This window comes from Polyergus mexicanus, unplaced genomic scaffold (genome assembly GCF_030449975.1).
Source record: "Polyergus mexicanus isolate NDT 795.1 unplaced genomic scaffold, iyPolMexi1.0 SCAF_4, whole genome shotgun sequence".
In the NCBI taxonomy this organism is placed as follows: domain Eukaryota; kingdom Metazoa; phylum Arthropoda; class Insecta; order Hymenoptera; family Formicidae; genus Polyergus; species Polyergus mexicanus.
Window position 1 is genome coordinate 4600414 of NW_027223324.1, and position 26668 is coordinate 4627081.

The window sequence follows — 26668 nt, forward strand, 5'->3', positions numbered from 1 at the left end:
AAGCAGTGGTATCAACGCAGAGTACTATGGCAGTATACCAGCCACGATCTCTGGAAAAAGAAGTTGATTTGGAAGCCGGTGTGGAAAAAATATTGGAAATCGGTGAAAAAGCAAATTTGGATACCGGATAAGAAACTCGAGTGGAAAGAGGCCTGGAAGCAGGTATGGAAACCAGCGAAGAAGCAGATCTGGGTAGAAGACAAGAAGCTAGTTTGGAAGGCAGAGTGGATACAGATTTGGAAGCCAGGCAAGAAACTTGTCTGGGTTCCTGATAAGAAGCTGGAGTGGAAGGAAGCTTGGAAACAGATCTGGAAAACCGACAAAAAACTGGAATGGATACCTGATAAAAAACTCGCCTGGAAAGAAGCGTGGAAGCAGATCTGGGTACCCGCTTGGAAGGAAATCTGGGTACCAGCATGGAAAAAGATTTGGAAACCAGTTTGGATATCCGAATGGTTCCCCAACGAGGACCATCATCATCATCACGGTTGGGATCGCAAGGATACGCAAACGCAGAATACGCAAGTTGTACCTTACAGTCCGGAAGCCGCTCAGCAGAAGAGGCAAGCGCAGCAGCCACAACAACAGCCGCAACAACAGCCGCAACAACAGCCACAACAACAGTCACAACAACAGCCACAACAACAGCAACAGCAGGTGCAACAACCTCAGACAGACGCTAACAAAATCAGATGGGACAGATCTTTTCAAGCAAATCCGCCAACGGTTTTGCAGCACCTGGTACCACCGCCAACTAATCAAAACGGACGTCAACCCGGCTTCACGTTTTCCGGCCGCTAAGATGAAGCTGGATTGAACTTCGTGTAAAATAATCTTGCACTGTAATCCCTGAAAATGCTTGTACAAACGTCTTTACGAGAAAGTACTGTAACATAAGTCGCTGTATATATTACGTTTTAGGAAAGATTAAGATAAGTTGCTTTAAGTTACCCGAAATTGTTTGACTGATTGTGTACTCGCTGCTCTTCGGAGTATCACTCTTCGATGCTTTATAACCCTTATCTTCTCCCTTTCCTTGTTTTCTTTTTATACTCACGTTGTTATCATTCCAATTGTTAATTCTAATAGTGTTATGAATAAAGTTTATAAATATTTTGTTAATTTTTTGCCTATTATTATCTTTCATTTTCAGCATTTCCTTATTCCATAATATACTTTTATTTAACTTGATAATAAGAACAGATTAAACTAAATATACAGATCGCAAATCATGCAACAAATCATTTTTATATATGGATTTTTTGAATTAAAAATCGATATATTTTCAGCGAAAATGTCAAAGAAAGTCAATTATCATAAATCTTCAATCTGAAACGGAAAATTGAGCGTTCTTCCAACAGAGAAAATTTTTAAGATGCACATTGCGTTTAGTAAATATACAATCGCACATTCCTCGACTAGCAAGCGTATAAAATTAGTATAATTTACTTTTAGATTTAAACAAATCACATTCACTTTCTAACAGTCGATTACTCGGTTATTTTGTTCGTTGAAAATACTTGAAATGAACAATAAGATTTATTTGTGTGAACCGTTTATTTTTGTATCGTCATCAATTATTTTTTAAATTTTTGGATAGTAAAATATATTTAAATTTACGATGTTTCCATGGATCTCTGAAAGAATGCATAATCAATTATTAAATTGAAAGAAAAAACAGTAATATATACACAAGGTTAATCTCTTGCCATTTTATATAATTTTATATTTCCATGCGTTTTAAAAAAGAAATTGAATTTCTTTCGAGCGAGAATGATAAATTGAGCTGTAAAAAACAAAGCTAGAAATATTTTACTCAGAAGAAAGCAAATATAATATCTGTCTATTGTAAATTGTGTATAATTTATGAGTTAAGAAAAGAAAGAAAGAGAATTGAAATAATTTTAGCTAAGATACGCGAAATAATATGACACATTTATAATGCAAATTCTATTTACCAAAGAAAGATATGCTACACATTGTAATGCAACAAAGTAAATGTTGAATAAAATGACAGACTAATCTATTATTTCCAATGTATACGAATATTCAAGATTTAATTATATTAATTATAATTATAATTAAGAGATACAATTGACTTGAGAAAAAAAAATATTTATCTATTTTACATTTTATATAAAATTTTAGTAAATTTTATACAAAAAGCATGGTAAAAAAAATGTATAATAATTTATGAGTCTACTAAAATTTCAATTTATAAATATATATTATATATTTATATCTTATTTTTTTACTCTAATTTTTTTTTATTCCACTAATATCAGAGATGATAAAATCTATTCGAGTCTCGTATTGCTGTTTTCTTAAAAATAGACACGTTCCGAAAGATGTCTAAATGGTCATCTAATTTCAACATGAATCGCCTGCCACGTTCTGAACTTGCGGCGAAGATGATGCAACGCAAATACGCGCACGTATCCCTGCGAAATTGGAGAAAGTGGAGTCTGTTATGGAAGGCAGGTGACCAGCATGTAGAGGACCTCGATTGTGGAGAAAGTATCGGTGCACCCACACAGCAACATAAATTAATCCACCATACTGTCCGTCTCGATAGGCTAACAACGAGTATTGCTCGATGCAGACTCCTATTCGATTGATGACGATGAGGACGAGGACGGTGAGATTTCACTGGCGCCAACTACGGAAGAGTGGATTTTTTTTCTTAGTGCGATTGTACGTAGGAAAATAGAATCAGAGAAATCATGATACGTACATTTTTTCTGACATGACACGAGACCAGGATACAGGGAACATTTTCACTTTTGTCTCACGTTTACTTTCATTTAACTACGCATAGATGAGTCTTATCCGGAAACTATATAATTTCTTCTTTTCATCTTTTTGTTTTATAAAAATGTTGTCCTGCAAAATCTCTTCTTAGAAATGTTAAAATTTACACGATATTTTATATATATATATGGTATATATATAATATCGATATATACATAATATTATTTTTATACTATTTAATATTAATAATTTTGTATGCGATATATAAAAAAATATACATATATATAAAGAAGTACTCTTGTTTATAATATGTGGCTGTTCTCTTGTTACGACTTATTTTGCCCGATTTTTCTCGAAAGCAGTTATTCAATGACAAACAGCTAAATAAACAAGTATAATTCCAAAGTTATGCCACTTAGGAAATTTCTTTTCTACGCTGTTTCTGTATACAAGGATAGCGCATTCGTGTGTAAATTGTGATCTGTGAGCTGTGACCGATTATCGTGATAATAGTTATTTTACAACACAATAGACGATTTCTAGACTCTCTTTCGTATACGTTTCTCACGATGTAAAGCAATATATAATATCATCTAACCCAATTTTTGTATGAAATTACGATTTTGAATATTGTGTGAGTAAATTTATTATACTTGAATAAGAGCACATTTCTGATAACTTTTCGGCGATGTAATTTAATAATTTGCAGTGAAAAAACAATGGAAAAAGGATTTGATCGATTCTCAATCCCACAAATATAATAATATATTTTTAATCTGGTCTTTTTTTTTTTATACAATTGTTATAAAAAAATTATAATTAATATTTTTAATTTCTAATTAATATTCACGTTTAATCTGAAATTTTTAATAATCTTTTTCATTTTATATAACAAATGACGTAATTTAAAATAATATTTCGCGTTTATATATAATATAATACAAGTATAATAAATTCTCATGCAATTTCATTAAATTTCGCAAAGAAAGTTATTAACATAATTCTGCAACTACGATATTTTTCACACACACTAACACACTAGTATGAATTTTCTTATCGAAGTATGATAATAAGATAAATGCGTCGAATCTTAGTTAAAATATAAAAAAAGTAATAATTCTCAGATATTATATGTCGTATATAATAGCTTTCACAAGCAAGAACATACCTTTCAAAACGTAAATCGAACGGAAAAAGATATTTTTGTTCGTAGGGATCATGGGATGTCACGTAGATAGCATCAGCAGGAAGCTCTAAATTCGTTTTTTTTGTTACCGTACACACATACATATCCACACATATATATCATATGCCTATATATAGCACATGCTCATATAAGTACCACAACAGAAGATACGGAGTTTGAAGTATCCTAGTGTATCTAAAGATGTTATACCTAACGATCTTTCTAATTCTTTTTATATTCGTTTGCCTCTATTATCTCTGCAATGTCAAGCCAACGAATTTTCCACCTGGTATGCAAAACAAAGTCAACAAATTCACGAAGATACAATTGAAAATCCGGTGTCTTAAATAAAGTGTTTAATCTGAATAGTGTTGATGCATTTGTTTCAATTTACATAATTTTAATATAGTCTATAGATTTATTGTATATTTTTCATAAATATAATAGATAGACTAAAGCGAAACTTATATTCATCATATGTTTATAGAACATTCTTGATTTATCAATATATTAATCGTACAGGTCCGGCGTGGCTACCATTCCTGGGATGTTACCTAACATTTTCGCGATTACGTTCAAAATATAAATACGACCATATAGCTCTGCAAGAATTGGCACGTAAATATGGATCGATATTAGGCTTAAAATTGGGAAATCAAAAGGTGGTGGTAATCTCAACGTACGATCTGGTGAAGAAAGCTCTTCGCCGTGATGAGTTTAATAGCCGACCGGACGGATTTTTCTTCAAGGTTCGATCGTTCGGGAAGAGAAAAGGTACGTCAACGAAATCTGAAAAATTAATTCCCATTGTCTTGATTAGCATATAAATTGTAACTATCTCATTCTTTCGCGCAGGTCTTGTGTTCACCGACGGTATCACTTGGTTGCAAACTCGCAGATTTACCACGCGACACCTGCGAACATTTGGCATTGGTCAGTCGGCTATGAAAAATCAATTGATTATCGAGGCTCGAGAGCTCATTAATCATCTGCAAGAGATAAGCGAGCATGGCGCGGTGTCGATGGACAGGGCGTTTGACGTTGCGGTGCTCAATTCGTTATGGTTTATGATTGCCGGGCACAGATTCCGTTACGAGGATGAAAAACTGCAACAAGCGCTCGAGGTCTCTCACGGTGCCTTCAGGTAAAGGCTGATAAAAATCTTACAAGTAGAATTTAATAAAATAGTACGAATATTATTTTCGCTATTGTACGATGAATTCGCGTTTTGATATATATTATAACATATAATATTATAATATTTTTTCAAATATATAATATATTATATATTTTAATCTAAATTTCGAAATACATATATACTTGGTGTTACGCAGATTGATGGACACTCTGGGAGGAGTGATGTCGCAGATGCCTTTTTTACGATTCATCATCCCAGAATTATCGGGATATAATGAATTGATGAGGATCCAAAAAAAACTCTGGAGCTTTATCGACAATGAGATCAAGATGCACGAGAATGAACCGCCCGATAATCAGCCGCGCGATCTTATTGACGCGTTTCTCTCGGAGATGTCGAACAAGAATGGCGATGAGGATACTATTTTTGATCGTGAGTAATTTATACGCGACATTTTCCCGATCCAGGAGGATAAAAATATTTGATTAATCGATTAATTTCAATTGCGTCGAAAAAACATTTCGTAGAATGATATTTGTTCGAGATCATTTCAATTATTTTCACAAGATAACAATAATGGAGATTTTAGATATAAATCGAATGCGCGTGAACGGTTTAAATATCTTTCTCTTCCTGAATTGAATAAAAGTTTCATTTTTGATTGACGCGTATTTCATCTTGCAGGTGAGACGTTATTGATATTATGCCTTGATCTCTTCTTGGCCGGATCGAAGACGACCATCGATTCATTAGCGACCACGTTTCTCTTTCTGTCGCTAAATCCTGAATGGTTGAAGAAACTTCAAGCTGATTTAGACAGAGTCGTCGGCAGATCGAGAGCTCCTACCGAGGACGATTTGCCGTCCTTACCAATGATAGAAGCTTTCTTAGCCGAGGTAGTTGATTGATATGAAATTGATAAATTGATGAGATAAAAAAATGGAACATCTTATTATCATTATCGCAAATAAAGAGAATAGTATATACATAACAGAAAATACATAAGTACAACGATATTAATCTTTTCATATAGTATGTGTATATATGTATATATCAAATATATACCATATATATATATATATGAAATATATATGTATATATGAAATATATATATATATATATATATATATATATATATATATGTGTATGTATATTTATATAGATACAAAGATATTTGATTTTGGCACCACTCGGCATACCTCACAAAACCTCAGAGGATGTTTTCGTCAACGGATATCGAATACCAAAGGTAATGGATTTTATTTTCTGTTATAAATATTATAAATATAATTGATATATATATATATATAATCATATGTAATACAAATTATTATTATTTCTAATCTGAGTCCTTCTTATTCATTTTTAAAATTAACTAAAATTAATTTCTGTGCCGATCTTTTGTCAAGCCGAGTGTAATCGGATGGGGACGTGGAATCGGATTAGAAAAATATTTATATTTAAAATAAAATAAAATGGCTCCAAAATAATGAATAAAATTCTATAGCAGAGCTTTAGAAGCAATTATCGTGTGCTCGTATAATAAAATTATATTAATATATAATATAATTTATATATTTATTATATTCGTATATAAGATCGAATAATTATTAATACTGCATATTTATATCCAAAAATGCATTTTATAAAAAGATTATTGTTTTGCAGGATACGAATGTGCTTTTTCACTATTATAGCGCTCACAATGATAAAGCGCAGTGGGACGAACCGAATGTGTTCCGTCCGGAACGTTTTCTAGATGAACGGGGCCAATTTTGTCGCAACAACTCTAGCTTCCCTTTCGGCTTAGGTAAGTTTGAGACTACGCGAAATCGCGAGTATTTTCGCCATTGTCTCTCTGTTCCTGTATCGCGCAAATTTCACGCTTGCAAAGGCGCGCGTAAAGTAATCAACACACGTCACGCGCATTGCTTTCTCACAATTATATGTATACTATTGTAATTGCGAGAACAATGCGGGTGATATTATTTCGTGTTTCTAGGCAAGAGACACTGTCCGGGTGAACTACTGGCGCGTTCCTCGTTGTTCCTGTTTTTCACCAACGTCGTGCATTACTTCGACATGGATATCTCGGCCGATCACGGCAAACCAGAACTGAAATTCTACAATGGCTTCACTTTATCGCCGAAGCCGTATTATCTTAAACTCACGAGGAGATCCGATCTGGATGACCGAGACGGAAAGGTCGCGCCGCAAACCTTACGTTGACGATACATTTGGATTTCCGCGAAGCGCGGGATCGGTTTCGTCGAACTCGTAAAACGAAACGTAAAAGTAAGACTTTCGCGCGGCGGGTAAAACCAATAAACGTCATTTTCAAACATTGCGCCGGATCTGTAATAGCTACGAATGTTTTTGTCAAACACAATGATGTAGTTCACGTATAACACATAAAATATACAATATGTCAATTATAAACGATTACTTAGTACATTTGGTTTAATAAAAAGTAACACATTGTATTTCTAGCTCAAAAGAATAGAGAGAGAAGAAAGATATAAAAAAAATTACCTCCAATAAAGATTCCTCGTTATCACAATTGGCGTTTTTAAAATAAAAAGATTTAAAATTGCATATCGCGATAAAAACATTTTTATTAAATAAAAAAATTAACCCCCCCATCTCTTTTCTCTCTCAAACTATTGTCTTGGCTATTCCTGAGTCTCCTGCAAGCATAAAATATAATTTTTCAAATATAAAATGATGAATATATTTATTTCATCGAAATATACTATACTATAAAGCATTTTACTATGAAGCATTTTATATGACAAATTTAATCAGAAAAATATGTTTTTATATTTGCTGTACAGTTTAAAATGTTACAAATGTAACAAATATAAAAGACATTATATTAAAGAGATAAATAAAAAGAAAGAAGGGACCAAGGGGAAAAAATCTATTTTCTTTTCTTTTTATGATAATTTTATAATTTTTCTAAGATACTTTTTTAGAGAATGTAAGGATTCAGAGTTTCTATACGCTTTGAAATATAAATCAGTTTCAATAATATCAATAAGGTATGGTCCCTATACTAAATATTTATCATTAATAGTATGTAATTAATTTATAAGATTAAATAATAGAGACAAATATTTACACACAAGGCATAGCAAACTCATGTGTACATGTCATCTTTTTCTACATATTATTTATTATATCTTATCTAAAATAAATCAACGCATTCTTTTAAACCGAATATAATACATTAACTTATATAAATCCTCTGACTTTCGTAAAATGTTATACACACATTCTCAATCATTCGCTTCAGAGTTTCGATTAGAAATAACGTTTAAGATATTTTACAAGCACATGCACAGTTATGTTCGCAATCAGATAACAAGCATACTTTACACCATATAAGAGTATTAGATACACATACACCCGCACATCTATCTTTATTATATATAATCGCATTAAATTACCTAACTTGTCACATATGCACATGCATACATATGTTATATAATTGATTATTAGATTTGAAGTTTTATAATGAAACGTATAAATGGACTGTGGCAATCTTAGACATGCCATTAAAATCATTCGCAAGTCAGAGCTTGCATTTATAATTAACACAATTAATAGGATCCAATTTGTAAGACACATTTCCATTTTTTTGCATATTTCTCTGATATAATGACTATTTTTTTTGACACTTGTAAAGCAAGATTAGATAGGAACGTCACTAAGAATTTTATCAGCCTAACATCCTGTGATTGCAACTGTGTTCATAGACAGCAGTCTCTTACAGAGCTATACTCCAACATGCTGTACACTGTTTATTTTATATGTATATATATGTATATTGTGTATATTTATATTTAGCTTTGCCAAACTATAATTCCGATTAAAATCGATAATACGACTGCCGCTATAAGTACGAGAATACATTTCTTTTTACGCAATTTAGTTTGATACATACTCGCTTGCCTTACTTGAGAAGCACCTTCGCTGACGGATACTTCAGTTCTTTCGACCGAAGCTTCTATGGAATCTATAACCTCTCCTTGATCATATACCAAGGCTCCAAGATCTTTGAATATTTGATTAATATCACTAATATTACTCTGTATAAAAGATAAATAACATAATTACATTTGCATATATGTTTTTTGTGATTAGATGTGAAAAAATATTTACCTCCAATTGTCTTATACTAGCTTCTTGTTCTTCCAACATTCGTAAATTCATTTGCTCCTGCAGTTGATCCTGTTGCAGTTTCTGATGATCATTTGTATACGTTCTACTGTCTTGTAATTCTATGAGTGTCTCCTGTTTCTTTTCCCCAAATGGTGCAATACCTGCACTAGCCTTAGCTTTTCTGACCATTTCTTTTTCCTTCGAAGCAGCCAGTCTTTGTACAGCCTACATAAACAATAATTATTAGTAATATAATACAAATATTAAAATATTTAATCAATAATTAATATCAATATTTACTTGGAAAGAATTCAATGCAGTCGTAAATTCATCTTGAAGGCGTTCTCTTTGCATCTTTCTCTGTCTTTGTTCTCCAGGGCTTGTAGATCCAGAGTTATTTGCTAATACAGCTAAATCCCGAAGATGAACACTAGTGTCCTTTGCCAATTGCTGTGTATAATGCTGTATCTGATGCCTATAAAGTGATAAAAATTTTATTAATTATTGATTTTGGTTTCCTCAAGTACTTTCCTCAAGCAACTTACAGTTGATTCCTGAGTTCTTGAGAATCAGTGGAGCTACCCAACTGATTGACCATCTTCTGCATGGAAGATACTACGAAAGAATCATCGATGTGAATATATCGTAATATAATTTTCAAATCAATTCTGTTATTTCGATACTCACCATTCTGCGATATCTTTAGTATCGAAGTACCAATAGTTTGAGACAATTTGCCAAAATCTTGCTCTCGAGCAGGACCTCCATTGTGATATGATGAGAATCCAGCATCCATTTTGACGTTATCAGCTAAATTATACATACACATAAATTTAATTATTATACAATATACCGAGGCATAAATATCTATAAACAATTCATATTTTTAATTTAAAGTTAAAAATCCAGAAGTTAAAGCAAGAATCGAATGTGACTGTTCTGACAAGAATTCCAACCAATTTTCTCATACGATTTTAGATGCAACTAACCAATTTCCTGCGAACGAAAGTATCAACTGTTCTTCAATACCCGACGAAGCTCTAGCGATGACGTTAATAAAATTCACATGAAATATGTCTTATCGCAATTCTTATTGAATGTCAAGGAATCGTTGCTATCACCTGATGTAATCCTACTTGTCAACAAAACGACTAATGACGACTAGTGGGTCGATACGTTTGCGCGATGACTCACGGAATTGATATACCGTGGAATTCCACCTCTCGATACTTCACGCATATATGTATACGAATATATACATATATATGCGGTTCGCATCGCTGCACGATTCAAAGGATTCTTCCAAGATTTTTGATTTTTGATAGAATATTAAAAAAATTCTCGCGTGATCAATAACGTCGCCGAGATAGATCTCGAATGAATTTTGTCGCCACAAACGTATTGAATTGTAGATTCCGAGTCTCGAGCAACAGAATGGACAAGGATCTCTGTTGGAAATAAATTCATCAATCTAACGAGCATAAGTATAGATGACTTTAACCGGTATCTAATATGCATAAAACATGATTTCTTTTTCTTGTTTTTTATATCAAGGACACTTGGCGCTTCGCGTAATGTTTGATTGACCAATCAGAATAGAGAAACCTATCTTTCGAAGTAGATTGCACCCCGAGAGAGAAAGAGAATAATGCGGCGTCTACAATAGAGATTTTAAGCCCTAAGCCTTAAGAAATTGACCAATCACAGTCAAGTATGACAGGAATACTCGAATGTGATTGGTCAATTTCTTAAGGCTTAGGGCTTAAAATCTCTATTGTAGACGCCGCATAAGAACAAGAACGAAAACGAATGAAAAAGAGAAAGACCCTATAATTATTTCGCTTTCTCTTTTAATTCTTTTTTTACCTTCCACTAAAACTAAGGATGTAGGAATTCTTATTACGTATATCGTAATAAATATACGAAATATTGACCGAATATAATATATAAAATATCAACCGAGCAGCCACAAATCTTTTTTATACAAAAATGCTTTATATTATTTATTCTTTTTTGCAATTTTTTTTTTTTAAATCATACTACAGCTGATGTATGGACATTACCAGCATAAAAAGTATATAAATAAAATTGATTAATGAAACAATTCAACTTAAAATCGTCTAAATTGCTTTTTAAATCTTTCGTAATGGTAATCATCTGTTGCTTTTTCTCCATTGTCTTTTCGCTTTCCTCGAACATCTTCTTTGGTGGTGCTTTTTTTCTTGTTGTTAGATTCTTGCTGCGACTTCTGGAAATCCGAATCTTCTATGTTAACTGAAAATAAAATTAATATATGTATATATATATATATTTTTTTTTTTATATATATTCATATATATATTTCATTATTTAGAAGGGCAGAGATTCACATACATCTGTTGTGTTGTACAAAATTTACAGCCATATTAGTAGGAACAAACTGCGATGGTCCATCTTTCTTTCTATGTCTATCCCAAAGTAGCTTTAACTTTGCCTCTTCCGTAGCTTCAATATTACGGATTTTAGCCCTGAAAGTTAATTGTATTTTTAAAAATAATACTTGCTATAAAACTTGTTATATTAAAAACTTTCTCTTTCTCTCTCTTCTTTTTAATACAAATAAATCTATATTATTATTACAGGTTTCAACAAGAATTATTGTCCTATTAATCTTAAATATATTCACTACTGTTTATTCTTCATCGTGTCTAAATTATGGAGAAATACTTACTCTATGCCAAGATCAACTTCTGGAATGCCAGAGAGCATCTGATTTGAAAGCATTTCCTCGCTACGATTGGCTGAACTTTGTCTTAAATGTCCTGGTACTGCGCGTAATGCTGCTTCCTCAGGTGAGCAATATGATCCTTTTTCATTATATGTACTATCTGCCATATCATTATTATTTTTACTTTTCCTTTTTGATAATTCCTCTTCTATGTATTTAACCCTAATAACAGTATTTATATTAGCTTATAATATATATGTATAAATCCTTTAATACTAGCAATATATAATAGAAGTAAATGTACATATATACATACATTTCTTCATCCTCATCCCGTTTATTAGTTTCTGCATTAAATTGTGTTCCAATGCCAGTTTCATATGCATCATTTTGTCTGTGTTTTGTATTTTTCAATACAGCCATATTTACCATCCCTCCAGTCTTCATGTTAAAGGGGTCAGACTAAATTAACATATATTTATTAATATTTATATCACATTTTCTCTCATGTGTATCATGTTTTAATTTCAATATATATCCCATGTACCGTTATTGCATCAGATGCAACATTTTCTCCAAGAGCTAAACCAACGACGTTGATACCTGCTGGTCTTTCGCGAAGCTTTTGGATAATCTTCATTTCTTCGACTTTCTCTCTAAAATAAATCTTCCTCTTTATAATCAGAGTAATTTTTTTACTCTATTGATATTTAATTAATAATATATATATATATATGTCATATGTACCTGACAGATACTTTTTCACCCTCACTGTCATTGTCATCCGACAGAACTTCACGTTTTCTTAATGATTTTTTTTTCTTCTTCTTAAACTGAATATTATGCGATTCTTCGTCACTGTTACCCATATTTCCTTAAGTCAAAATTAACACTTCTAACACACTGAAAAACATACGTATTATTATATATTTTTTGCGCAAGTACATGCACTTCAAATATACACGCGCTTTCACGCACGACTGTCAAATTGTATATAAAATTCGCAGTTTTCTAGCTCTAGCTTCGTAAGAAACGAGGTTTGACAGAAGTGACACCCTTCGACAAACTCCGAATTGGGTAGCGTTCGAAAATTTACTTGTTGGAGTAGAGTAGCGTTTGGTTGACCAATCAGGATAAAGAAATTTTTGCTTCTTTAAATATTTACTCAACTCCGACACTTATTAAAGCAGAAGATCCTCGTACAAATCTTTACAAGTAATAAAATTTTTTATTTCCTAAAAAATTAATGGTTTTCTATCTAGTGTATTTGGATATGTTAGATGTTGGATAGATCGCTATCTTTGTCAAGGATTCACTGATTGTTTGATGCTGATTCTGATATCGGTTAAAAACATTGAATTAAAAAAAAAAAAAAATAATTATTTATTATAATCTTTATTCCATTTTATTATTCAAATTGATAAATAAAATATTTCCAAAATATTTGCTGTATAAAAGCTGCGTACATATCGCTATATTGTTTTTATTGCTAAATATCTGATGAGAAATGTTTTTAGCTCAGATAATATAATGTAAAAAGAGACAGAGATCCAACCAAAATATATCTGTCTCTTTCTAATTCTGGCTCCGATAGGGAAGGATCGCTCCAGTGGCATCTTCACGGAAAACATCGGAATGACCTCTTTCTCAGGCTTCTCTCTGATACTCTGATACTGTGATTGTGTATGGATGTACGCAACTGTCAATTGTAGAAGTGCGTGGAATTACGTCTGACATTGTGTTTATTACGTCAACGTGTAATTATGAGTTGCGGATTTGTTACTTGCGGCCCGAATGAGGCTCTTGTAGTCTCAGGTAAATCCAGCGAGAAGATAGGGTGTCATTACTCGAAATTATTTATTCTCTTTTTTTCGCATCTGTGCTGATTAATCATTCGTGAAAAAAGGAGAAGAGAAAGGGAGGAGCACGCTCCTCCTATGCTGCGATAATTGATTTGCGGAATAACACGGCGGTGGGGAAACGCGGGATCGATCAGAACAATTATGCCTAATATATTTTACTCATGTTAGATTACTTACTTAGCATATATATATATATATATATATATATCTTTGCTATGCAAATTTTTATTAATATTGTTTTAAATCCTGATTGCTGAAAGATCCTACAGATTTTTCCGGATTTTTTCTATTGCCACTTAGCATTTATATAACTTTTAACTTTTTTAACTTTTTTTAACTTTTGCACCAAGGATGTTGCTACAGCAAACCTCTTTTGGTACCTGGAGGACGGGTATTTGTTTGGCCCTTTGTGCAACAAGTGCAAAAGTAAGTGTTACGTAAGTACTATTATAGCATATAAATGATACAGTATAAGTTCATTGGTATAATGTATGTGTATCTTATTTTCTATAGAATCTCTTTAAATACAATGACTTTACAAGTCGAAAGTCCAACAGTGTATACTTGTCAAGGAGTACCAATATCTGTAACAGGCATAGCACAGGTAATTAAAAAAAAAAATGTAATGTTTTATTATTTATAATTATTATAATTCTATGTATAATAAAATAAACAAGCTTGTATAATTTGAATTGGATATGTTTCGTATTAGATATATTTTACTTTACAGTAATGATATATATTTATTATTTATGAAATTTTAAAAGCATTTTTTGCAAATGTAAAAGGATTTTGTATTAGCTTGATCAGACACTTGCGTATGTAAACTATTGTATTGGTACTAGGTAAAAATTCAAGGACAAAATGAGGAAATGCTGTCTACGGCATGTGAACAGTTTCTTGGAAAATCTGAGGATGAGATACACAACATAGCTCTTGTCACATTAGAAGGACATCAACGGGCTATAATGGGCAGTATGACTGTAGAAGTAAGCTAAAATGCAGCAATATCGATAACAAAAAAGATTAATTCAAAGATTAAATTTTTTCATGATAGTTTTTTCTCATATAAAACTAATATTTATTGAGATATTGATAATTTTTTCTATGTTACGTCTACAGCGTGGATGCTCTTATTGATGATTTTATTACTTCTACATAGCATATAGCAATAAACTGTTTTAAATCATTAATCATTAGGAAAGCTATAACTGAGTGTTCGACTTTACTCCATCTTCTTTATCACAGGAAATTTACAAGGATCGTAAAAAATTTAGCAAGGAAGTATTTGAGGTTGCAAGCAGTGATCTAGTCAATATGGGCATTACTGTCGTATCGTATACATTAAAAGATATTCGAGACGAAGAAGTAAGTTTACACAATTACAATATATAAAAGTGTACAAATTACTGAAATATATAGACACATAAATGACAAAAATATATAATTCATAAATATATAAATATTTAAAAATTTAACTGTGAGAGAAAGGTAATATCAATGACATATATAAACTTAATCCATTGCCATAAATATCTGTAAATTATAATCGAATTACTACAGTGTACATAAAAAACAAAGATATTCAAAAGACCCCCTTTAAACAAATAATATTTCTTTATAATTAAGATGAATATGAAGTTTTTAATAATTTATATAGTAAGATTCACTTGTATATCGTAAATATTGAATACTTTTTTGTTTTGCTACTTGCAGGGGGCAAAGGTATGTTCAAATTTTACCACTATTATATCTAATGTCTTAACATTGTTATATCTTCTAACATTATTATTGCAAATTCTTCAGATTTTGGAAAATGGTATTTTTTATTTTACAGCATATTCTCATCGCTTTTTGTAATAATAGCATAATTGTATGCACTTGCAATACTTGGTTCACAAAGTATACATCATTGCTACCTTAATTTGATATCGAGATATTTTTAAATAACAAACTTTGAGGGGAGATATATCGCTAATTTAATTTTTTTTCTTTTAATTAAAATATGTGATGTCAATAAAAAGAACAAGAATAAAAATATATGGTTTTTTAAAAATGTCTCAGTTGCATTATTTAAAGAAAATATTATAAATGCTAATACTAGAATGCTAATGCTAATACTACGTTAATTAAAAATTAGATTCAATATTATATTGGAAAACAAGGATACATATGTAGCCTTTATATGTCACTCACAGATGTTGCTTACTCAAATGCTGAAATCATCTTGTCTTATTGTATTATATCATAAATTCTATCACATAATATTTTATGAGGATATATTATTTGTAGGGATATTTGCAAGCACTCGGTATGGCACGTACAGCAGAAGTAAAGAGAGATGCTAGAATAGGTGAGGCAGAGGCTCGCAGAGATGCTCAGATTAGAGAAGCTATTGCCGAGGAACAAAGAATGGCCTCTCGTTTCTTAAATGACACAGAGATTGCGAAAGCACAACGTGACTTCGAATTGAAAAAAGCTGCTTACGATGTCGAAGTTCAAACCAAAGTGAGTAGAGTTTTATCGCTTTTTACATGTGAATCCTGTAAACAAGTTACAAATATAAAAACATCACTCACAGAAAGCTGAAGCAGAAATGGCCTTTGAACTTCAAGCGGCGAAAACTAAACAGAGGATTATGGAGGAACAAATGCAAGTAAAGGTTGTAGAACGTAGTCAAGAGATCGCTGTACAGGAGCAGGAAATGCTAAGACGGGAAAAAGAATTGGACGCCACTATACGACGTCCTGCCGACGCGGAAAAATACAGGTATGTATGATTACACGCGTACTTACAAGCCGAGCTTTCGTTATACATTTAAGATTTTGCTTCCAGGTTAGAGAAAATAGCTGAAGCGAACAAATTGCGCCTTGTTATGGAGGCTGAAGCTGAAGCTGAGGCTATTAAAATTCGCGGCGAAGCGGAAGCTTTTGCCATTGAAGCGAAAGCTAAAGCAGAGGCAGAACAAATGGCAAAGAAAGCGGCCGCATGGAACGAATACAAGAGCGCAGCCATGATAGATATGATGCTTGATACACTTCCAAAGGTATACAGTCTTTATATTCCTAAGAGATTCCTATTCTTAACATTTTAAACTTATTTTTCTAATTTTTTCGTTTATTCATTTTTATTTATATTCTTAATATCTGGATCAATTCTCTGTTATTCATTATATATTTGTCACTTGATTATACGTGCATGCAATAAAAATATCATTCTATGCATTATTAAAATGAAATTTGTGTGCGTATGAATAAAAAAAGTACTAAGAATAAAGTTTGATAATCTTTATAATATTCTTAATATGTATTTAAGAATATTTGAATAAAATCAGAAAAACATTCTGATTTTTCGATTTGCTTTATAGGTTGCCGCCGAAGTAGCCGCCCCTCTTTCCCAAGCAAAAAAGATAACTATGGTCTCAAGTGGTAACGGCACTATTGGTGCAGAAAAATTAACTGAAGAAGTTTTCAATATTGTACAACGTGTTCCGGATCTTGTTAAAAATTTAACCGGCGTGGATATTACAAAGGTATGCACAAGACTTGTAACTGTCTATGTTAAAAAAATGTGTAAGGTAAACTTATTATCTATAAACTTTTCTTTTTAGTCTGTTCATGCTGCGTAAACGTGCAATGTCAAGAGCATTCGAATTCCTTGATCATTACGATTTGTCATTCTTCAATGTGTATATTTATAAAGAAATAATCAATGGACTTTTTTTTATATACATTTTTTTGAAAGATATTTCATTCTATATAACTCACATCAAGTATAATTTATAATATGAAAAGTCTTATATTAGAAAAAAAGATTCTACAAATTTTGCTATGCCATTTATGTAAAACATCTATGTATATTACTAGTTATTTTTGATATTACTTCCAATTTAAAAAAAAATGAGGAATAATTAGTATAAATTTAAATAAGCGATTTAATTTAACTATGGTTTTAAAAGCATATTCACGAAAACAAGAAATTTCGTAAGTCATTCATTCCAATAGCTTTTATTTATCCCGACAATGAAAGTGTGATATAACATTAATACAGCACATTATTGATATTACTTATGTGTATATATATATATATTAATCGCTCTTGAATGAACACATTTTACTTGCTATTTACAATATTTTATCAATTTAACACATATTTGTTAATAAAAAAAAAATCGTGTGTGTGTTCTTGAATCTCTTAAGAGCCAATTGTAATGGTTCATGTTTATCTATGTATAATTCTATGCCAAAACGTGCCGAATGCCATTCTCTCCCAAATATTATATATATATTACATGTACCTTTTAAACATAAATTATACCAATCTTTTTAGAAGATGAAAGTATTTAATATTTCTTAAACATCACTTATAATATTGTTCAATATGAGAGATCTTCTTAGTTTTTGAAACAAATTTATATGTGACTTCGCGCGTGAGCGTTCTATTTTCTGCATTTACAAAATATGTATGAAAAAAACAGTAATATATTTTATTGTATTTATAAATACATATAAAAAAGTCACAGAGATCTAATCATTTATATGAATTATAGTGTAGCCTTTCAATAAGCTTTGAATTATATTATATTTATATGACCAATATATATATACAGCTTTATAAACGAATAAATATGTATGCGATTTTGTGTAAAGCAATAATGCAAGTAAACGTTACAAGCTCATTTTTTTGTGTGTCTTGTTTATCTTATTTATTCTACATTCTTTCGCGAGCGCACAGTTGTAATGATTTTTATAGACTTTCGAGAAGATAAATCATAAAACAAACGACACATAGTAGATCTTATGTTATGCTTTACTGTTTTTTTGACAGATAGTGTAAAAATGTACAATATTTCGATAATATTAATAGGAATACATGTGACAAATAAGAACCGCATGAACTAATCCATATGCGTGACTGTGAATCTCTCGAAAATATCATATAATATTAAATATATTTCGAACAACCTCTTGAGAGAGAAATGGATATGTACAGATCTTTTCTAGTGGACTTTCTAGCTGGAGGCCTATTTGCGGCAATTGCAAAAACTGCAGTCGCTCCTTTAGAAAGAGTGAAACTGTTGCTGCAAGTGCAGCACACCTCAAAACAAATTAAACCTGAGAAACGATACAAGGGTATATAATGTTATACGTAATTATATATGTTATTAATCACATTATTATTTTTATTTTTTATAATTAATAAATATATTAATAATATAACATATATATATATATATATATATATATATATATATATATATATATATTTTATATTAATATATTTATTACTTATAAAAAATAAAAATAATATGATTAATAATATATATTGTATATATATATATATATATATTTTTTTTATACGAAAAATAATTTCATTAGTCTTTTAATATTAATTCGTGTGATGTTAATCGTGGAAATTTTATTTCAGGTATGCTAGATGTGTTTGTACGTATACCTAAGGAAACGGGATTTCTCAGTTTCTGGAGAGGCAATCTCGCCAACGTAATCCGATATTTTCCGACTCAAGCTCTCAATTTCGCGTTTAAAGATAAATTCAAGACCTTGTTCCTGGGGGACGTGCCGTCAGACGCATTTTGGCGACAGTTCGTTGGAAATTTAGCGGCCGCCGGTGCGACATCGCTTTTATTCGTTTATCCGCTTGACTTTGCCCGTACTAGGTATACACGCGACTATTAAATTTTGTACAAGACGATAATGTGTGGATTTGAATTTTTTAGATTGGCCGCCGATATCGGAAAGGGCGAGAAACGGGAATTTAAAGGTATAAGTGACTGCATATTAAAGATATTTGAATCAGACGGATTGCTCGGGCTGTATCGTGGTTTCAACGTCAGCGTGCAAGGGATTATTATATATCGAGCAACGTACTTTAGATTTTATGATACTGTGAAGGGTACGCTATCTGATCCGAAGAGCACACCGTTGTACATGAATTTTATAATTGCCGAGGTATCTTGTTCGCTTTCTATTAGACAGCATAATAATGATGAAGCAACGAAAATATAATAAATTTTGTGTTATAAATATCTTTCATATTTTACTTTTCTTACAGATAGTAACAACGATAGCGGGCATCGTATCCTATCCCTTCGATACAGTCAGAAGACGAATGATGATGCAGTCGGGCCGAAAAAAGACCGATATAATGTACAAAAATACATGGATTGTTGGATAAAAATAACAAAAACTGAAGGATCTGGAGCTTTTTTTAAAGGCGCATTTTCTAATATTCTTCGTGGCACCGGCGGTGCTCTCGTTTGACGTTGTACGATACAATCAAGGAATCAATTGAAAGAGCAATCTCGAAAAATTTGTGAAAATTTACGAATTTCATAAGTTTTACTGTGGTGTATAAGAGATCGTTTTATAAATGTGTATGATTAAGAGAATCATGTTTAAATTTATGTATATTCATATATAGTGGAACCTATATATTATGTATATAAATTTTTCTATATAAAGTTATAAATATTAATGAAAAGCATTTTATATTATAGAAAACATGTAGAAAAGATAACTTTCAGTTTTTATCATCATTTTCTATGTTAAAATCGTTTCTATAAACTATTCTCATGTTATGAGACTACACACAAAATTATAAAAATTTTATCACAGATCAGCTTTATACAATTATGTACAAAATCAGTTTTTGCATACATATAAGATATTTTAATATTATGTTTGTGTGTGTGTGAAGTATTTATTCATGAATACTTTTGATAAAAAATACATGTACATCGCAATGCGAGCGATTAATATGTATTTTAATAATTTATTATTCAATATACATCAAAATCACACAAAATAAATTACAATTGCAACAATTTTGTATATATACTTGGTTTGACATTAATATATCAGCTATGACAGGTTGGCCACTTTTATAAAAATGAATAATCTACTGATCTTTAATAATGCTCCTTACTACTGCAATATATTTTTATCAATACAAATCTTTTTAAAAAATTTGCTTCATAATATTGAACAAATTGTTGCAACTAAAGAATTTCTATATTTTAGATTTTTTATATATTATATTCTTAACAAAATATTTAATTTTGAGATTATTAATTCAACATAGTGTGACGATCATAAATGTTTCGCCTTTGTTCACGAACTTGCCTTTTCCACTTGTCCTGCTGATGTCCAACTCGATTCAAAACATTACCTCTTTCTCCCATTGGATGAGAAGTTCCAGGTGCAAGAGATGAATCATCCTTTAAAAGAAAACAATAAATTAAATGAAAGAAAAATGATCATTAAACTTATTAATAATATGTCTATTATGTAGAAGTATCAAAAAAACATGAAAATAAGAAAAATTTCATAAAGAAATTTTTTTCTACACTTACCTCCTCATTATTATGTTCATGATAACCAATATTTGCTGCAGCCTTATGTATCCGCTTGTTAAGTAATGGATCCAAACAAATTAAGAATAACATATATATCACCAACAGAGATATAACCCATATAACTATTATCACCACAATCTGTAACAATATTAATATTTCCATCAAATTACGTAATAATGATATAAAGTTTATTATATTATTATGAAAAGTACCTTAATGATAGTTGTATTCCTATTTTCATATTTGCAGTCACATCGTGGACAAAATATTTCTTCTTTCCCTTTTATCTGGTCTCCAAGTTTTGGTAGAACAACGCTCTCGCATTTACTATAAATTTTACATATATTATAATATATTAATGACAACTGCATAGTACATAAGATTATAAATTGTATAGATATGCAATATAGTTTTCCATATCAATTTGTTTGAATATATATCATACAATTCGATATTTATGTGTGAAAGCCTTTAATCGCGATTAAGAAAAAGAATGTTTCTCGAAATATATGGGTTTCTAAAAAAAATAAGGAAAACTATATATTGCATATTTTCATATGTAAATTATAGAATTACCATTGTAATGGTGGAACATTTATGATATATGTGAGACGCTCCATAGACGATTGCGTTGTGTTTATAACGGAAGAGAGGCTCGGACAGATACATTTGCATCTCTTGTCATCGTATTGTGCCTGGAATTTAATTTGTAATATCATGAAACGTATTTGCAATCTTTCAACTAATTTATAAATAAAGTCATGAAAAATATATCCTAACCTCAATCTGTGACAGACAAGTTAAAATAACTATCGTGATAAGAGAAATGTACTTTAACATTGTGTTTTTCGCGCATTAAGGAAAACGTATAGAGTTTGTTAATTTTCAGCGTAATCGCATACAAAATCACGCATAAGGATAATGATTACAATTGTACATGATCCTCGTTCAAATCACAGTGTAATAATTAGTAATGAACATGCACATAGTACGTACATACACTGACCACTGACACTACACTGACATAACTGACAACTGATTTCCACTTTCCACGCGCATGCGCGACGTCTTTGAACACGTGACCGACTTTGACAGCCACGCTAAGAGATGCTGTACATAGATTATCAAGTCGAATAGATTTTCGAACCAATCTAGGGAGATTTTCTATTGTATTTGAGTATCTTCCAATTAATCCCTATCATCTTACACTTATTTGATTTGGCTAAGGTTGGTAGTAAAGTACAGCAGAGCCATCATGTTCTCCAGTATTTTCTGATGCAATCCTCCAATTCTCTTGAAGCAACGTGTGATACACGGTGAGAGCTTAAAATCACTTCGAATTTTCTTCATTCGAGGCGAGAACGAACTACAATCCGGATAATGACGGAAGAGGATTCGGTATGTAAAGTTTAACCACCGACAAATTGCTCGATTCAAGTATAAATATATAATTGGTAAATATTTGCTGTTTTACTCGAATTTTTTCTGTTGAAAGAATGTCATGTTCTGCTTTTCCTTTTCGTTATTTACAAAGAATCTCCTTACGAAAGAGTAATTTCTCAGTGAACAAATATATTTGAAAAAAACGGAAGAGAGAGAAAGAGAAAGAGAGAAAATAGTCAATTTAATAACCTCAAAATCTTTAAGGTTGCATGAATATTTTTCTATGATGTATTAATTTTTTGAATTGTTACAACAATAAAATTTTTATGAAAAACTCTCTCTCTCTCTCTCTCTCTCTCTCTATATATATATATATATATATATATATATATATATATAATATGTTTACATGTTTATCCTCTATTACATTCTCTACTAAATTTTTATTAGTTTTATTAAGTTCATTATACTCTCAATATGTATAATAGTAGAACTATAAGAATAAAAAACAGTGTTATTTCCTTTGATTAATTTTTTAGGTGTTTGATCCAACCTTGAAAAAGAAGAAAAAAAAGAAGAAGACTGCCTTTGACATTGATGCAGCTTTCAACGAAGGAGGCAGTAGTGGTGATACAACTGAGAACACTGTTGACAAAGAGAATCAGGAGCCTGAACCTACAGTTGTCGAAGATGACGAGGCACTGGATCTGGAAAATTTCGGCAAAAAAAAGAAAAAGAAGAAAAAGGCTTTTAATTTAGATGAGTTAGAAGCAGCTTTACCTGATACTAAGAAAGAGGTAAGGAAAAAATTTTTATAGAAGCAATATATATTTTTATATTGGATATCTTTATTGATCTCATTATCTTTTGTTTACTGTTGTAATTCTTATTTTATTGTAAAAATAATTAAACAATTTTAATTATTTTCTTATGACAGATGTTTTTGATAAATTAAAAAAAAAAATATTGTAGTTTGATAGGATATGTTGTATATATCCAATAAAAAATTAATTTAATTTTTTTAGGTAATTTAATTGCGCAAATTAAAAAATCTATAACATAAGTTTCTTTTAGTAATAAGTAATAAGGCTCGATAAAGCTGTTTTAAGTTTTCTGAAATCTTATTATTTATTAAACAGGAATCTATAGAACAACAAGTCGAAGAAATTATAATGGATGATGACTTTGACTTAGATATGGACTTTTCAAAGACAAAGAAGAAGAAGAAGAAGAAGAAGGATCTTGATGAATTAGTAGCTGAAGAGGAACGCAAGGAAATTGAAGATAAGGAAAATGGTATGTATCATAAGAAATGACTTGTGCCGATATTTTTTTTTGCATCTAGTTGTTTATGTTACTCATTATTTGTTAACATGCTGCACTGAATCTGAGCGAAGTGCAGAGTATGGTAAGACATGCTTTGTGTTTTTTAACTATATCAACCCTGTACTTAATTATCCTTTGATTATTCTTGCACTTAAATTTCATAATAATATCGATATTTAAACATACTAATTTTTAAATTCGATTTTTATTTCGAAGACATTATGCATTATGTACATATATATTACATATAAAAAAAAACTACTTTAGCGCTCTGAATATCATACATTTTCTAAATATAAAATATATATATGTATGTATGTATGTATGTATGTATATTTTATATTTAGATATTAATTAAAGTGCAATAGTTTTGTAACTTTAATAAGAATTTTCAAGATGCAATTTTTTTTGAAATTTTTATAAATTATTGGATAAAATGAAACGAAAATTTGAATGTGCATGCATTCATTATGTATGTGTGTGTATATATGTGTAATGTGTGTAATTAATATTCATAATTGAATACTTTTCAATATTTTTTGGTTAGATAGGTTTAATTGGTAAATTTTTCATAATAATTTGTGCAATGAGAGAAAAGAAAGTGTGGTATAATGCATATATTTTGTATAAATATGTAGAAAAATTATATTTAAATATTATAAATATTTATCCTTTGCAATACACACTCGGAAAAAGTGTGTTTTTTACAAATACACACAAGAACTACTAAATAATGGAAGAGATATTGTAAACATAAATACTCAATGTATATAACTTGCTTTATAACTTATTTTGATAAAATCTTTTGTCAAAATAAAGTCAGGAACCTTAAAACATTCTTTCTTCAGGTTTGCTATTTATATCTGTAATTTGGGAAAAATATTCAATGTATTTAAAACATCTCTATGTATTTTATAAACCTTTTATATCTCCATATGTGTACAATATTGGATTACATTATATTATTCTCAATTGAATTATTTTCAGCTGTTAACAACACCATAAATATTATACATATTGCTTTTATTTGCACTCTTGTTTGTTCTATTGTAATATTTTCACATGTAAGTTTGATAAAGTTTATTGATTGTTGTTTTCGATATGACTTATCTAGTTATACTAGATAAAAATTTCTTTGTTCTTTTTTCTTAGTGGAGGAACCAAGTTTGTGGGTAGGCTCGGACAGAGATTATACGTATGATGAATTATTAGTTAGAGTATTTAATATCATGCGAGAGAAAAATCCTGATATGGTGGCTGGTAAGAAACAGAAATTTGTCATGCGTCCGCCTCAAGTGGTACGCATTGGTACAAAGAAAACGTCTTTCGCCAATTTCACCGAGGTATGCACTCTTCTAATTAATTAATAATTATTAATTGAAATTATTATAACTATTATTAACGTAGTTGCTAATTATTTATGTACTGATCTTTCAATAACAATACATGTATGTGTATAATTTTTATTATTAAAAAATTGATTGTATACTCTTTTTTTCTCTTTTTTTTTTAATATATCTGCAAGATGCAAAACAAGTATCTCTATCTTACAAATACGTCTTTGCAGATTTGTAAAACATTGCACAGGCAGCCAAAACATTTACTGGACTTTTTGCTGGCTGAGTTGGGTACAAGTGGCTCGGTTGACGGTAACAGTCAATTGATTATCAAAGGTCGCTTCCAACAGAAGCAAATAGAGAACGTTCTTAGGAGATATATCAAGGAGTATGTTACATGTCATACATGTCGTTCGCCGGACACAATCCTTCAAAAAGATACTCGACTTTTTTTCTTGCAATGCGAGACCTGTGGCTCGAGATGCTCTGTCGCTAGTATAAAGTCTGGATTCCAGGTAAGTTATTCTTAGAGATGACATAGGCGGTAGTAACGTTATTATATCGCGATACATATTCGATACGCTCTAAATATAATAATATACAAGTAATAAAAGATAAGTGCATCTTTTTACAAATAAAAATTTTCTATATCTGTTTCACAGGCTGTCACAGGAAAACGCGCTGCTATTCGTGCGAAAACTGCCTAAGCAATTTTCTCTGTCTAAGAAAACGCTAGTGCAAATAAAATATTATGAAATAAAAATAAATGGTACAGATTTATTGAATGCATTTCAAATTGATTTGAATATAATTGAATTTTTTAAAGATTATTTATATAATTATATAAACTATTGGATTCTATAATTTATGAAAAATTCTAGAACTTACATTCTAAAATGCAGACTTTTGAAAATTTACTTCACATAAATATCTTTAAATTTTATATTTAAGATTATTTTAACTATTGTCGATATTTTTTTCTCTATACAGGTTTTATTCATGATAATTACATTTTGATTTAAATACAGGAGAGTGTAGATAGCATTCTATAATCCGGATTGTCATAAGTTTAATATTGATTCTAATGTATGAAAAAGGTGACTTAGTTATAAGATTCTTAACTAGTCTTAACAATCTTAAGCTGTGAAATTTTCTCATTCTACATTCTATTAACTTAGGATACATTAATTCCAATGCTTTGAATTTGGATTCTTAGATTATAATATTTCTGAGAATAATTATATATATATATTTTTTTTTATTTGCACAAATAGAAACGATATTAAACTTATGATATTCCAGATTATATATATTTAATATTATCTACATTTCTTATTTTTATTCAAACCAATTTGAAATGCAATCATTATGATCGAAATTTGTATATGAAAAACAATGTCGAACATAATTAAAATAATAATAATCATTTAATTTTTGAT

The 26668-nt window shown here is 30.5% G+C and overlaps 7 protein-coding genes and 1 pseudogene across 12 annotated transcripts in view; 5 read left to right on the forward strand and 3 right to left on the reverse strand.

Annotated features, from left to right (window-relative positions):
• Positions 1 to 1052, forward strand: part of LOC138932697 (uncharacterized) — a 2139-nt gene extending 1087 nt beyond the window's left edge. Inside the window, exon 3 of the mRNA XM_070294788.1 lies at positions 21 to 1052. Coding sequence (XP_070150889.1) covers positions 21 to 801 — 781 coding nt within the window. The 3' untranslated portion in view covers positions 802 to 1052. The remainder of the gene's footprint in view (positions 1 to 20) is intronic.
• A 3061-nt stretch (positions 1053 to 4113) lies between these two features.
• LOC138932416 (methyl farnesoate epoxidase) lies at positions 4114 to 7575 on the forward strand. The gene is made up of 8 exons (XM_070294264.1): positions 4114 to 4226; positions 4460 to 4711; positions 4793 to 5081; positions 5272 to 5507; positions 5760 to 5971; positions 6238 to 6324; positions 6744 to 6885; positions 7078 to 7575. The coding sequence occupies exons 1-8, from the start codon at positions 4139 to 4141 to the stop codon at positions 7302 to 7304; spliced, it is 1533 nt and encodes a 510-aa protein (XP_070150365.1). The 5' UTR covers positions 4114 to 4138; the 3' UTR covers positions 7305 to 7575.
• On the reverse strand, positions 6683 to 10648 carry Syx7 (syntaxin 7). Of its 2 annotated transcripts, none has more exons than XM_070294266.1 (6): positions 10361 to 10648; positions 9927 to 10049; positions 9785 to 9854; positions 9540 to 9714; positions 9240 to 9464; positions 6683 to 9166 (listed from the first exon to the last, which is right to left on the reverse strand). In XM_070294266.1, the coding sequence occupies exons 2-6, from the start codon at positions 10033 to 10035 to the stop codon at positions 8921 to 8923; spliced, it is 825 nt and encodes a 274-aa protein (XP_070150367.1). In that variant the 5' UTR covers positions 10036 to 10049; positions 10361 to 10648; the 3' UTR covers positions 6683 to 8920. The 2 variants fall into 2 exon arrangements, with proteins under 2 accessions (XP_070150367.1, XP_070150366.1); XM_070294265.1 differs by having other exon boundaries at positions 10229 to 10644.
• A 585-nt stretch (positions 10649 to 11233) lies between these two features.
• LOC138932338 (splicing factor C9orf78 homolog) lies at positions 11234 to 13071 on the reverse strand. 2 transcript variants are annotated; one of them, XM_070294051.1, is made up of 7 exons: positions 12896 to 13071; positions 12694 to 12820; positions 12494 to 12602; positions 12263 to 12408; positions 11950 to 12168; positions 11613 to 11746; positions 11234 to 11513 (listed from the first exon to the last, which is right to left on the reverse strand). In XM_070294051.1, exons 2-7 carry the CDS (start codon positions 12813 to 12815, stop codon positions 11350 to 11352), a joined length of 894 nt encoding a protein of 297 aa, XP_070150152.1. In that variant the 5' UTR covers positions 12816 to 12820; positions 12896 to 13071; the 3' UTR covers positions 11234 to 11349. The 2 variants fall into 2 exon arrangements, with proteins under 2 accessions (XP_070150152.1, XP_070150151.1); XM_070294050.1 differs by having other exon boundaries at positions 11235 to 11513; positions 12694 to 13070.
• Positions 13072 to 13541: 470 nt separating this feature from the next.
• Positions 13542 to 17582, forward strand: LOC138932907 (flotillin-1). Of its 3 annotated transcripts, none has more exons than XM_070295224.1 (10): positions 13542 to 13761; positions 14159 to 14245; positions 14322 to 14412; positions 14654 to 14797; positions 15057 to 15176; positions 16101 to 16316; positions 16390 to 16577; positions 16644 to 16854; positions 17176 to 17340; positions 17419 to 17581. In XM_070295224.1, exons 2-10 carry the CDS (start codon positions 14160 to 14162, stop codon positions 17434 to 17436), a joined length of 1239 nt encoding a protein of 412 aa, XP_070151325.1. In that variant the 5' UTR covers positions 13542 to 13761; position 14159; the 3' UTR covers positions 17437 to 17581. The 3 variants fall into 3 exon arrangements, with proteins under 3 accessions (XP_070151325.1, XP_070151323.1, XP_070151324.1); XM_070295222.1 differs by having other exon boundaries at positions 14159 to 14234; positions 17419 to 17580; XM_070295223.1 differs by lacking the exon at positions 13542 to 13761 and adding an exon at positions 13768 to 13971 and having other exon boundaries at positions 17419 to 17582.
• Positions 17583 to 18475: 893 nt separating this feature from the next.
• On the forward strand, positions 18476 to 20288 carry LOC138932909 (ADP,ATP carrier protein-like; annotated as a pseudogene).
• Positions 20289 to 20642: 354 nt separating this feature from the next.
• On the reverse strand, positions 20643 to 22185 carry LOC138932910 (uncharacterized protein CG1161). The gene is made up of 5 exons (XM_070295227.1): positions 21964 to 22185; positions 21760 to 21878; positions 21396 to 21510; positions 21181 to 21321; positions 20643 to 21045 (listed from the first exon to the last, which is right to left on the reverse strand). The coding sequence occupies exons 1-5, from the start codon at positions 22021 to 22023 to the stop codon at positions 20896 to 20898; spliced, it is 585 nt and encodes a 194-aa protein (XP_070151328.1). The 5' UTR covers positions 22024 to 22185; the 3' UTR covers positions 20643 to 20895.
• Positions 22186 to 22444: 259 nt separating this feature from the next.
• On the forward strand, positions 22445 to 25996 carry Eif2beta (eukaryotic translation initiation factor 2 subunit beta). 2 transcript variants are annotated; one of them, XM_070295225.1, is made up of 7 exons: positions 22445 to 22581; positions 23106 to 23363; positions 23706 to 23862; positions 23942 to 23974; positions 25045 to 25235; positions 25460 to 25744; positions 25892 to 25996. In XM_070295225.1, exons 1-7 carry the CDS (start codon positions 22564 to 22566, stop codon positions 25934 to 25936), a joined length of 987 nt encoding a protein of 328 aa, XP_070151326.1. In that variant the 5' UTR covers positions 22445 to 22563; the 3' UTR covers positions 25937 to 25996. The 2 variants fall into 2 exon arrangements, with proteins under 2 accessions (XP_070151326.1, XP_070151327.1); XM_070295226.1 differs by lacking the exon at positions 23942 to 23974.
• Positions 25997 to 26668: the final 672 nt, after the last annotated feature.

Bases quoted from the DNA above. Each gene is read 5' to 3' on its own strand.
- LOC138932416 (XM_070294264.1), top strand. From the start codon at position 4,139: ATGTTATACCTAACGATCTTTCTAATTCTTTTTATATTCGTTTGCCTC. The intron at 6,325-6,743 runs GTAATGGATTTT...ATTGTTTTGCAG, and splicing joins ACGGATATCGAATACCAAAG to GATACGAATGTGCTTTTTCA. The intron at 6,886-7,077 runs GTAAGTTTGAGA...TCGTGTTTCTAG, and splicing joins TAGCTTCCCTTTCGGCTTAG to GCAAGAGACACTGTCCGGGT.
- Syx7 (XM_070294266.1), bottom strand. From the start codon at position 10,035: ATGGATGCTGGATTCTCATCATATCACAATGGAGGTCCTGCTCGAGAG. The intron at 9,855-9,926 runs GTGAGTATCGAA...ATTCTTTCGTAG, and splicing joins ACTAAAGATATCGCAGAATG to TATCTTCCATGCAGAAGATG. The intron at 9,465-9,539 runs GTAAATATTGAT...TTGTTTATGTAG, and splicing joins CTGCATTGAATTCTTTCCAA to GCTGTACAAAGACTGGCTGC.
- LOC138932338 (XM_070294051.1), bottom strand. From the start codon at position 12,815: ATGGGTAACAGTGACGAAGAATCGCATAATATTCAGTTTAAGAAGAAG. The intron at 12,169-12,262 runs GTATGTATATAT...TACTGTTATTAG, and splicing joins CGGGATGAGGATGAAGAAAT to GGTTAAATACATAGAAGAGG. The intron at 11,514-11,612 runs GTATGTGAATCT...TTTTATTTTCAG, and splicing joins TTTTGTACAACACAACAGAT to TTAACATAGAAGATTCGGAT.
- LOC138932907 (XM_070295222.1), top strand. From the start codon at position 13,710: ATGAGTTGCGGATTTGTTACTTGCGGCCCGAATGAGGCTCTTGTAGTC. The intron at 13,762-14,158 runs GTAAATCCAGCG...TTTTGCACCAAG, and splicing joins TGAGGCTCTTGTAGTCTCAG to GATGTTGCTACAGCAAACCT. The intron at 16,855-17,175 runs GTATACAGTCTT...TTTGCTTTATAG, and splicing joins TGCTTGATACACTTCCAAAG to GTTGCCGCCGAAGTAGCCGC.
- LOC138932910 (XM_070295227.1), bottom strand. From the start codon at position 22,023: ATGTTAAAGTACATTTCTCTTATCACGATAGTTATTTTAACTTGTCTG. The intron at 21,879-21,963 runs GTTAGGATATAT...ATTAAATTCCAG, and splicing joins CTTGTCTGTCACAGATTGAG to GCACAATACGATGACAAGAG. The intron at 21,046-21,180 runs GTAAGTGTAGAA...TTTCTTTTAAAG, and splicing joins ATGAACATAATAATGAGGAG to GATGATTCATCTCTTGCACC.
- Eif2beta (XM_070295225.1), top strand. The intron at 23,975-25,044 runs GTAAGACATGCT...CTTTTTTCTTAG, and splicing joins TGAGCGAAGTGCAGAGTATG to TGGAGGAACCAAGTTTGTGG. The intron at 25,745-25,891 runs GTAAGTTATTCT...TCTGTTTCACAG, and splicing joins GTATAAAGTCTGGATTCCAG to GCTGTCACAGGAAAACGCGC.